Source organism: Bubalus bubalis, chromosome 1, assembly GCF_019923935.1.
Source record: "Bubalus bubalis isolate 160015118507 breed Murrah chromosome 1, NDDB_SH_1, whole genome shotgun sequence".
NCBI classification, from domain to species: domain Eukaryota; kingdom Metazoa; phylum Chordata; class Mammalia; order Artiodactyla; family Bovidae; genus Bubalus; species Bubalus bubalis.
In genome coordinates this window covers 171284861-171296893 of record NC_059157.1, presented here as the reverse complement: position 1 = coordinate 171296893, position 12033 = coordinate 171284861, and the positions used below count along the sequence as shown (strand labels likewise).

The 12033-nt window shown below is 38.4% G+C and overlaps 1 protein-coding gene across 5 annotated transcripts in view; it reads left to right on the top strand.

The window, feature by feature from the left end:
* The window catches only part of PLS1 (plastin 1), a 121423-nt gene that overhangs the window by 59137 nt on the left and 50253 nt on the right, over nt 1-12033 (top strand). For 4 of the 5 annotated variants that reach the window (XM_025290641.3, XM_006078004.4, XM_044946357.2 and 1 more), the window contains one exon: nt 7425-7530. In XM_025290641.3, coding sequence (XP_025146426.1) covers nt 7461-7530 — 70 coding nt within the window. In that variant the 5' untranslated portion in view covers nt 7425-7460. Of the gene's footprint in view, nt 1-1843; nt 1868-7424; nt 7531-12033 lie in introns of those variants that run through there. The other variant, XM_044946358.2, reaches the window with a different exon arrangement.

Sequence of the window (12033 nt, the reverse complement as noted above, 5' to 3'; positions counted from 1 at the left end):
CTTTTCAAAACACATTCTTTTGTTATCTTTATTATTTTTACTGAGTAATGAATTATTTAAAACAGATGTTAAAAGTTTACCATAATTGTTTCGAATTTATCATTAAAAAAAAAGATCAGCTCTAGCCCGCAGATGTGTCCCTTACCTCCTTCTCCACATGCACGCGTGTGCCAAGTCGCTTCAGTCATGTCTGACTCTTTTTGACCCTATGGATCGTAGCCCGCCAGGCTCCCCTGTCCTTGGGATTCTCCACACAAGAATACTGGAGTGGGTTGCTCTGCTCTCCTCTGGGGAATCTTCCCAACCCAGGGATCGAATCCACATCTCTTAAGTCTCCTGCATTGGCAGGTGGGTTCTTTGCCACTAGCACTACCTGGGAAGCCCTTCTCCTTAGACAACCTGGGAAGCTCCTTTTCCATAGACAAACACTATTCTTAATTTGTTATGTCTTTCCCGTGTGTTTTTAAGTCTTACTACATGTGTATGGTAGGGTAAATGACACGTAAAGTATTTTGTGTTTTATAGTTTACAATAATTGGTATACTGTGTGTATCCCTTTGCACTTTGGTTTTTCCATTTACTATTTTTTTTTAAGAAGCAGGTAGATGTAGTTCTTTTATCCTACTGTTGTATAAATATTGTGTTGATTAAACAATCATGTATTTACCCATTATTCAACTAAAGAAAACAGGCAGTTGCCCTTAAAATATAAATACGGTTGGAATAATTTAACACCTTGAGGGTTTGTCAGTCACTCATACATAAGTGTCAGTTGTCCTCAACCCTTTCTTCAAAACTACGTGTGTGTGGGAGCTACCTGTGATGCTGGCAGTGAGAGAACAGGGACAGGGACATTAACTGAACTGCATGTAGATTTGAGAGCTTAGGTGAAGAAGCTGATTTGTTTTTAATCTTTTATTTTGCCTGCCTTCCTTGGGCAGGTTATCTAATCTTAGTAGTCTTCTAATTTACATTTTAAGGGAGGATGTTTGTTCCATCATCAGTGGAAGAATAGGTAAATGGTGAGTGTATTGTGTGAGGAGAATAGCATAGTTCCAGCCTCATTTGAAAGTTCTTTCTAAGTATTTGCTATCAGTGTTTACAAGACTAGAGAAGGCGGAGTGAGGGAAGAAGGGAATTTTGGAAGATGGACTAGGGGGAAGGCTGCGTGCCCTGAGTCAGTGGCTCCCTCAAGAATTCAGAATCTCAGGTGCCCCAGACCTGGGACTGCAGTGAGAGGAGGGAAAGCAGAAGAGCTGGGAAGCCAGAAAGTACCAGTGAAGACAGCTTTGGTCCCTCACAGTTTGGGCCTTTGAGACTGGTAGAAAGGCATCAAAGTCTTGCTGGTCTCAGAGTTGTTTCTGATGCCTTTTTTTCTGAAACTGTCCAAAGAACTTTAGAACCTGCCAGCCATAAAGAGCTACTTAGGCTAATTTTGGTAAAGCTTTTAGAGGTTCAAGGAAGCTAGAAATTTGAGGGAGGAGAAAAGATCAGATCCAATTTCATCTAAATTAAGAAGTCCATTTTTAGAATATACTGTTAACTTTCCAAATTTATGTTTGGTTGTGTCAGGGTACACTTAAGAATTAAGACAGGGAAGAAAGGTTTTACTTGGTAAAAGAAGGTGTTATTTAAAATTATATGGGCTAAAAAAAGAAAAAAACAGGAGGAAAGAAGAGTTGAAATTACTGAAGATGTATAGGACAGACACATGTCAAAAGCCATGGGAAGATGTACCTGTCTAGAAAATCCAGCATAACCTTCCCTGTTGCTGGGTCTCTGACAGTGATCCTGGCTGTCTCCGGGCTCCTTTTCATAGGACTGACTTTGGAAAGCTGTGCTGTTCTGAGCCATCTCAGGCATCCAGGTAGGTGAGCATCAGTGCCAGGTGTCTGGGTACCGATTAGTAATGTGTGCTTCATTTCTAAAACTGCAGAGTGAATTCTAGTGACTCTGTTTTGGTGTTTCAGGACTGACAAGTTATGTGCTCGATAAGTATGAGTTGACCTAGTTAGAAGTTTTTCCCCAAAACTTTACAAAGAATTTTACAGAGGCTGATTTCTCTTAAAATGCAAATTCTTATTTCACAGGTATATATGCTTCATATGTTACATAAATTATTGTATAATTATTGGACAGTTACATATTTATACATTTTATGGTTTGATATCAGATTATATTGGGGAGACTTCAGAAGGTACTGGCCTAGAGGAAGGAATAAGACACAGTAGGGCTCTGCTACAGCTTGGTTCGGAGCCTTTGAGAGTTCTTCACGTTGGGACACTGAGAAAGTTATTCAATCCTCTGAACCATCCCTTTGTCAATTATAAAATGAGGACAGTACCTGCCTTATGGAGTCATGAGAAAAGAGAATGGACACAAAGCATTTAAGAGAGTGCATTAATCATCTAACTATGGGACTAGTAAGAAAAATAAATATTGGGCTACTAGCTATAGGGTCATTTGGGGTTTTCTTCTAAAATGTTACCTACTACTTTGAAAATTTAATTCTCTTCTGTAAAGTTTTAGGGCCTTTCCTGGTGGCTCAGACAGTAAAGAATTTGCTGGCAGTGTGGGAGACCTAGGTTAGATCCTTGGGTTGGGAAGATTCCCTGAGGAGGAAATGGCAGCTCACTCCAGTATTCTTGCCTGGAGAATTCCATGGACAGAGGAGCCTGGTGGGCTACAGTCCATGGGGTCGCAAAATTTTAAGAAGTCTGTGCTATCTTATTGTAGCAGAAACATTTTCCCATGGAAAAACATCATAGTAAGCAATTTATTTGGGATCATGTAGCTAGAACAGTTTTTTATACATCAAATTCAACAGCTGTATTTTCTCAGCCAACAGTAAATTACTCCTGATAGGTTTATTGTGCAATATAAAAATGCTTGTTAAGGCACACTAGGTAGTGTTTTAGTTTTTTGCATTGTACTGGATTATCATAATTTTGCAAAAATCTAGAAAAATATTTATACTGTATGCATGAGTCTGCACTTATGAAAGAGGCGATATGTTTTCCATTAACCATTCTACTGCTAAATCTTCATGCCTTTGTAGAAAGCTATAAATTATTTTGCTATTGTAATCATAGTATTTTGCCTCTAAGGAAATATGAGGCAAATATTACTTAAAATTTTAACATATAGTATAAGAACTATATATAGTAATCTTATTGTCTATCTATCAGTATTCAATAATGTATACTTTCAGACCACTAGTATTTATTTTATTTGTTTCCATTGTCTTTCCACAATTACTTCTTTTTTAAAAAAATATTTATTTCTGACTGTGCTGGGTCTTAGTTATGGCATGAAAACTGTTAGTTGCAGCATGTATGATCTACTTCCCTAACCAGGCATCAAACCCGGGTCCCCTGCACTGGGAGTGTGGAGTTTTAGCTACTGGACCATCTGGGAAGTTCCCATCACAATTACTTCTCTTGTTTTTCAGTTATTTTTGATTTTTGCTGCCTTTAATCTAAAAAAGTGACTAAAAATATGTAATGAAAAATAAGCTCCCTTTTTACTTGGCCTCCAATTTCCCATATCCCCTAGAAAGGCAATCACTATTACCTTTCTTTGTATCCTTCTGGAAATGCTTTTATAAATAATCAACTGATATAGCTCCCCCTCCCCCAGCCATACTGAATTTTCTGCTCCTTGTTTTGTTCTTTTAATAATATATCTTAAAGGGACTTCCTTGGTGGTCCAGTCGTTAAGACCCCATGTCCAATGGAGGGGGCGAAGATGCTATTCCCGGTTAGGGAACTAAGATCTTGCATGTTGAGGCCAAAAAAAAAAAAAAACAGAAGAAGAATATATTTTAAAGATTGTTCTGTATCTATTGTTTTTGCTTCATTTAAATACTAAAGGACTTGTGTAATGCTACAAACTTCTTTATACTTATAATATTTGGGTAAATTGCTTTTTCACTAATTTTATGTGCTGGTTCTGCTGGATTATGGGAGAATAAAAATATTTTATGTAATTAACAAGTGACATACATTTAAATAGGCTTGAGCAAAGAATAGAACCCCAGGTGTATTTATCATTTCATAGGCAAGGTCAACACAAGGACCGTTAATTTGCAGCATTTCTGTGGAGTGCAAATGCTAAAATTGGACCACTATTTTTAAAACTTGAGGCAAGGGATAGAAACCATTCTGAATATGGGAAAGGATATGCAGAATGACCAAACCACAGAAACTGGAAGCCAGCCACAACAGAATTAGCATTTTGCAGACTGGGAGGTTATTCTTAAATGTCCTAAAAGGACTGTTTCATCTCTTTCAACCCAAAATAAGTAAACATTCTAAAAGTGAGAATTCAATAAAATGTGAATATGTACTTACTGCTAACATGTAAGAAATTGCATTTACTGCCTTTTTCTTACTCTACAGAACTGAGCTCTTCAGATTTTTTTTAAAAAGTGTAGAATGAAATAGAGGGCAATGGTGTGTATATGTATTTAAAACTAAACAATTTAATTACATATTTAGTTAGAATCAGGCCCCAGAGTAACTGTAAGAAATAGAAATCTGTCATTTTGCAACCTACTGAATGGGAGAACAGATTTCCAAATGATAGGACTGATAAGGGGTTAATATCTAACATATATAAACAGTTCATATAACTCAAGATCAAAAAACCAAACAGCCCAATTAAAAAATGAAGATAAGAACTGAATAGACATTTTTCCAAAGAGGAATTACAGGTGGTCACAGCCACATGAAAAGATGCTCAACGTCACTGATCATCAGGGAAATGAAAATCAAAACCAAATGAGACATCACCTCACACCTGTCAGAATGGCTATCATCAAAATGACCACAAATAACAAATGTTGAAGAGAATGTGGAGAAAAGAGAACCCTTGTACACTGTTGGTGAGAATGTAAATAGTGAAAGTGAAAGTGTTAGTCACTCAGTTATGCTGACTCTGGGACTCCATGGACTATAGCCTGCCAGGCTCCTCTGTCCATGGGATTCTCCAGGCAAGAATACTGGAGTGGGTAACCATCCCTTTCTCCAGGGAATCTTCCTGACCCAGGGATCAAACCCGGATCTTCCACACTGTGGGCAGATTCTTTACCATCTGAGCCACCAGGGAAGCCCACCATGGACAACAGTAGGGAGGTTTCTCAAAAAACTAAATATAGAACTACCATGCTGCTACTGCTAAGTCACTTCAGTCATGTCTGACTCTGTGTGACCCCATAGATGGCAGCCCACCAGGCTCCCCCGTCCCTGGGATTCTCCAGGCAAGAACACTGGAGTGGGTTGCCATTTCCTTCTCCAAGAACTACCATAAAACCCCAAAATTCCACTCCTGAGTATATAAACAAACCCCCCCCCAAAACGCTTTCCGAAAGATACTTATACCTCAATGTTCCTAATAGTTTTATTTGCAGTAGCCAAGATATGGAAGCAACCTAACTGTCCATCAGTAGATGAATGGCTAAAGAAGATGTACATACACATACACACACACAATGGAATACTGCTCAGCTGTAAAAGAGAATAAAGTTTTGCCATATGCAGCAACCTGGATGGACTTGGAAGGCATTATGCTAAGTGAAATAAATCAGAGAAAGACAAATACTGCATGATATCACATACATGTGGGATCTAAAAAAATACAATAAACTAGTGAATATAACCACAACAAAAAAGAAATGGACTCCCAGATTTAGAGAACAAACCAGTGGTTACCAGTGGGGAAAGAGAAGGGTAAGGGGCAACACAGGGATAGGGGATTAAAAGGTATAAACTATTAGGTATAGAGTGACAAGGATTTATTGTACAGCACAGGAAATATAGCCAATATTTTATAATAACTATAATGGAGTATAACCTTTAAAAATTGTGAATCACTATATTGTATACCAACTGTACTTTAACAAAAAAAAAAAATGTCTTTTGAAAGAACAACAAAAGTCCTAAACAACTTGGTTTACAGATCATGAATGACAAATACACTGTACTCTTTAGAAGGATTCACATAATTTAATATGATTTTTAAGTAATCAGTGAAAATTTTAATTCAATTATTTCAAAAAATTATTTGCTTCCCCCCAAATTAGAGGTGTTCAGGTTTGATGTTGAACCTCTTATATAAATATGTGCATAAAAAATTTTTTTCCTACTTAGCTTCAGTTCTTATTTAGTTCATAGCAGCACTTTCTGAAATACACATTAGAGTAATTAGGTGTGTATAAGAGGTATACATAATTTGTATTCACCTTTAGCTTTATATTGAATAGTCAAACCACGAAGTCACTTTAAAAATAGGAGTTGCCTTGTTACATATCAGAAGTATTAAAAATGTAAGTAATTCTTGGGAATTCTCTGGCAGTCCAGTGGTTAGGACTTGGCGCTTTCACGCTGTGGCCTGAGTTCAGTCCCTGGTTGGGGAAATCAGATCACTGCAAGCTATGAGGTGTGGCCTCCCCCAAAATGTCAATAATTCCTCCTTGAGATATTTACTTATAGCAATAAACATGGATATGTACAGAGATTTATCTATAAGGCTGTTCATTGTAGCATTCATTTACAATGCAAAATTGGAAGCAGTGCAAACACTATGAAACAAGGGATTTTCCAAATAAGTTATTATGTGGCCACTAAATATTATATTGATACATATAATATATTAGCACAAAAAACTATACTCACATTTCATGCCCCAATAAAGGTACAGGTGCATTTGAAAAGCAGACCAGAAAGATGTAGATGACAAAAAGTACTAGCTGATATTTCTGGAGAGTAGGATTGTGGATAAGTTACATTTCTGATTTGGGCATTTGTTACCAATTATTTTCTACAATGACTGTTATATACCTGCTTTTCTTACAATCCAGTTTTACATCAGTCTTCTTTTTTTTGGTTTTAGTTTGTTTCTCCTGCTTGGAGTAAGAAAGGCCCCACTAATCTGGGAAAGACCTCGCTCAAGGAAAGGGAGAGGAGGTGGCTGTGGCTGTGGTTGAATAATGTAAAGTTGAACGTTTAAGCCACAAGCTCCATCCCGAAATCATCAGCCTCTCACTTAAATGATTCACGTCCTACAATTTTACTTTTCGACCACATCCTGAGTATTTTTAAATGCTATACTTTTCTCAACTTGAAATGCTTATTTTTCTGAAACAGTGAAGTCAAATAGAAAGGAAAATTATACAAGCCATTGAGAAATGCCTTTGCTTTGGATAAGCACAGGGTGTGAAAAAACCAGTGTTTCTTCCCTGTTATTGTCTGCCTGACCTATGTTGGGAAAGAGTGTTACCACGGAATCTATTCCTACTTGTTCCTTGTCAGCCTTACCTCTCAGGTGGTTTCTCCCAGATGCTTTACTGCCTCTGTCCTCTGTTCTTGTTTAGATAAATGTTTGCAAAGGGCTCATGTTCTTTTTTCTCACGTTGCTTTTTCCAGATATAAAGACCTGAAGGTAGTCTTTCCTATTCAGAGATGGAGAACAGTACCACCACCATTTCTCGGGAGGAGCTGGAGGAACTACAAGAAGCCTTTAATAAAATAGGTAAGCTTGAGAAAAACTAAATACACAGTTACTATTCTGCTGGATACCAGCCTTCCAGGAATGGAACAATGCCTTCCATTGCTTCTACTGCCCTCTAACCCCCAGATGTATTCCCTTTTTCTTTTGTATCCCATCTGGGTTTCACTGGATTCTTTTCTTTCTTTCTAAAAGATAAACTAAGACTGGCTTGAATTTCTGGGAGAATTGGACTTTGAATTCTCTGATCATTTCTTTGCAGAGAATACTCCAGGTTAATGAATGACAGTGTAACTGAATATGCTTAATGTGATCTCATTACAGAGAAAAAAATATGGAAACACTTCCTTGTGTGTAAACTGAACTCTGGCCTCCGTGTGTTTGTCATGAACAATGACATGTTCTGACTTCATACAGAGTATTTTAAAACCTCGATATGATTTTTAAAGACTGTATGTCTTATTTTCCTCCTCGCTTGTGCATAATTTTTTTTAAAAGTATTGTTTTTAAAGGCTGCATGCCTTACACTTCTTCTTTCACTTTTATTTATTTATTTATTCTTCTTTCACTTTAAAAGTCATCCAGTGTTTTGTCTCTATGTCATTTTGACAGCTAGGTCTTTTTCTTCCAAAAAACTCCCCCATCCTCTGATGGATCGTGATTCTCCTGCATTTTACTCATAGGAGAACTGTAGGAAACCAAGACAGTGTGAATACCATCTCTTCCTCTACTCTGCAAGTGGTGAAAGATGAGCACAGTAAATAACAGACATAGAAACAGTGACACCCCCAACGTTGTTCCTGCCTCAGTGGGCTCCTGCCTTGGTGCGTTAGAGCACTCCACGAAAAACAGAGTCAGACCAGGGAGGATGGGGTGGTCACAGTTGGTCTGGGGCCTCGACTTCTCTTAAACTTAGTGAATAATGTCTAAAATTAATGTATGAAATGTAGTGCAGAAGTTTTAGAAACTAAGATAAAGGAAGATTTAACCTAAAACAAAACAAAACAGAACAAAAAAAAACCAAGGCTCTCTCTCTCAAAAAAAAAGCAAAAGTAATGCTTTCAGGAAGCTTATGACTTACAAAACATTGCTATGAAATAAAGTGAATTCTGCACATCTCTGGGCCTTTCCACTTCTCCTTGCTTAGCTGTTTCGAGAGTAACTCAGACCTTGAGAATACAATCCACATGGTGGCCGCCTTTGGCTCATAATGAATTCCTTAACCTTGGTCTTTTCTTTATTTTAATGGGTTTCCCTGGTGTCTCAGACAGTAATGCGTCTGCCTGCAATGTGGAAGACCTGGGTTCAATCCCTGGGTTGGGACGATCCCCTAGAGAAAAAAATGGCAACCCACTGCAGTATTCTTACCTGGAAAATTCCATGGACTGAGGAGCCTGGTAGGCTACAGTCCATGCGGTCGCAAAGAGTCGGACACAACTGAGCGACTTCACTTTCACTTTCTTTATTTTGGTGGTGCTAGAGCACTGCATGACTATGATGTGGTTTCTAAAACGTTATTGTTAAAAATACATTTTGGGCTTCCCTGGTGGAGCAGTAGTTAGGAACCTGCCTGGCAATATAAGAGACACGGGTTTGATCCCTGATCCAGGAAGATTTCATATACTGGGGAGCAGCTAAGCCCGTGTACCGCAACTACAGTGCTCTAGAGCCTGGGATCCACAACTACTGAGCCCGTGTGCCACAAGTCCTGAAGCCCACGCAGCCTAGAGCCCGTTCTCTGCAATTAGAGTGTAGATCCCGCTTACTGCAACTAGAAAAAAAGTCCTGGTAGCAATGAAGACCCATCACAACCAAAAATAAAATAAATCAGTAAAATTAAAAAAAAAATTTATGGACCATTGTATGCAGTGCATAGAGTCATTTCAAGAAAAAGAACTGGGAGCAACGTTGGAATATTCTGCTAATTCGGAGCACTGAAAGAAAGGAAGTAGTGAAAACGTAGCTCCAGAACTTCCCTGGTGGTCCAGCGGTTAGGACTCTGTGCGTCCACTCCAGGGGGCCTACGGTCCATCCTTGGTCAGGGAACTAAATCCTGCATGGTCTGTAGTACAGCCAAAAAACAAAACAAACCCTGCCCCCTCCCCTTATCTCCTAGTTTGGTCGTTTTTGTTATTTTATAGGAGCAGTTTGGCAGCTTGAATAAAAATGCCACCTTGGTCCTAGTAAAATAAATTAGTAGTCTGTTTTCTTTCGCACACCAGCTTTAATCTTTATAACTCATGGATGTATAATCTTGCAATATTTGTTTAATGGTATTTTGGATAAATCATTGATGAAACAATTCTGACAGCAAGGCAATTTGCTGTGTGTGAGGGAAGTGCTAACACTAGCGGAATATATACTTCCTTACTTTATTTACAAGATAAATTGCTACTCATGAACTCTGTAACCCTCTACTGATTGGTCCCAAACAGCTTTTCTCAGAGACGGAGAAACATGCCCATCTAACCTTGCTAGATGGGATACTTTTTTTGGGTCTCTAGGGAAAAGTGAGAAGTTAAAATATTTGTCCTGTTTTTCTGCAATTGTGGTAAAATACACATAACATAAAATTTACTATTTTAACCATGTTTTCAAATGTACAGTTTGTCGACTAAAAAAAAATTGCACAATGTGAAAGTTGCAAGTTAAGTTTTACTTGAGGAAACATGAGGATTGCAGCCCGAGAGACAGCACCACAGGTGGCTCTGAGAAACTGCTCCAAAGAGGCAGTGGGGGAGGTTATGTATGTGATTTTGATGAAGGGAGAGTTCCTTTAATCAAGCAGTTATCTTTACAAAAGATTTTCTGCTAGTCACGAGAAGCTGATGTTACCATGAAAGAATTTAGTGCTTTTCTAAATGTGAAGAGGTGCAAGGATTGGACTTACAAAATCAGTTTCTGAAAATATCTAACTGTTAGGAAGACCTGTGCCACAAGTTTCCTTGGAGCAGCTGCTAAGTCCCTTCAGTCGTGTCTGACTCTGTGCGACCCCATAGACGGCAGCCCAACCAGGCTCCTCCGTCCCTGGGACTCTCCAGGCAAGAACACTGGAGTGGGTTGCCATTTCCTTCTCCAATTCCTTGGAGCAGAGAGTGCCTCATTTCCTTTCATCCTGATCTCCCTTCAGGGTGTGTGGAAACAGGATTCACTCCCCTGTTTAGGCAGATGGCAAATGACCTTGGCAAGCACCAATGTAGTATACAAGTTTATTGGCATTAAGTATACTCACCTTGTTACTCAACCTTCACCACCATCTATTTCTAGAACCTATTCATTTTCCCAAACTGAAACTGTACTGATTAAGACTAACTCCTCAAGAATCCACCTTCCCCCAACCCCCGTCCTCTGGGGCTACCGCCATTCTACTTTCTGTCTGTATGAATTTGGTTACACTAGGTAAACATATATAAGTGGAATCATATAATATTTGTTTTTCTGTGACTGGCTTATTTCATGTGGCATGATGTCTTCAAGGTTCATCTGTGTTGTAGCATGTGTCAGAATTGCCTTACTTTTTAAGATTGAATAACATTTCATTGTTTCTACTAAATTTTGTTTATCCATTCATCTGTTGACAGGCTTCTGAGTTGTTTCTACCTTTTGGCTATTGTGAGTAATGTTGCCATGAACATGGGTATTTCAAATATCTGTTCAAGTCTCTCTCCTCATTTATTTTTGGCATATACTCAGAAGTGAAATTGCTGAATCATTTACTTTTGTTTAATTTTTTGAGGAACTACCAAATAGTTTTCAATTGTGGTTGTACCATTTTGCATTCCTACCAGCAATGCACAAGGGTTTCAATTTCTTCAAATTATGCCAATGATTATTACTTTCTGTTTTTCTTTGTTTGTTTTTACGATAGCTATTCTCATGAATATAAAATATCTCATTGTGGTTTTGATTTGCATTTCCCTAATGATTAGTGATGTTGAACATCTTTTCATGGGCTTATTGGCTGTTTGTATGTCTTCTTTGGAGAAATGTCTATTCACGTCCTTTGCCCATTTTAAAATCAGGTTGTTCATTGTTTTGTTGCAGATTTGTAGGAAAGTCTTGTTTCTTTATAAACTGTGATTTTATGGCTATTTAACCTAAGCCTTGATTACCTCATCTTTAAAATTAGAATATTATTATTAACTACCTCAAAGTTGTTGTATGGATTTCATTAGACAAGTTCTTTTTTAAAAAAAAGATTATTATTTATTTTTGGTTGTGCTGTGTCTTTGTTGCTGCTTGAGCTCTTCTCTGGTTGTGGCGATTGGGGGATACTCGCGAGTTGCAGTGGTTTCTCTTGTTGCAGAGCACGGGCTCTAGAGCACAGGCTCAGAAGTTGTGCACAGGCTTAGTTGCTCTGCAGCTCCGGGAAGTGGGATCTTCCTGGATCAGGGATTGAACCTGTGTCTCCTGCATTGGCAGGTGGATTCTTTACCACTGAACCACCAGGGGAGCCCTCAAGTTCTTAACAAATCACTTGACCCAGAATATGGGCTCATTAAGTGGTATCTATTATTTCTTGTTACA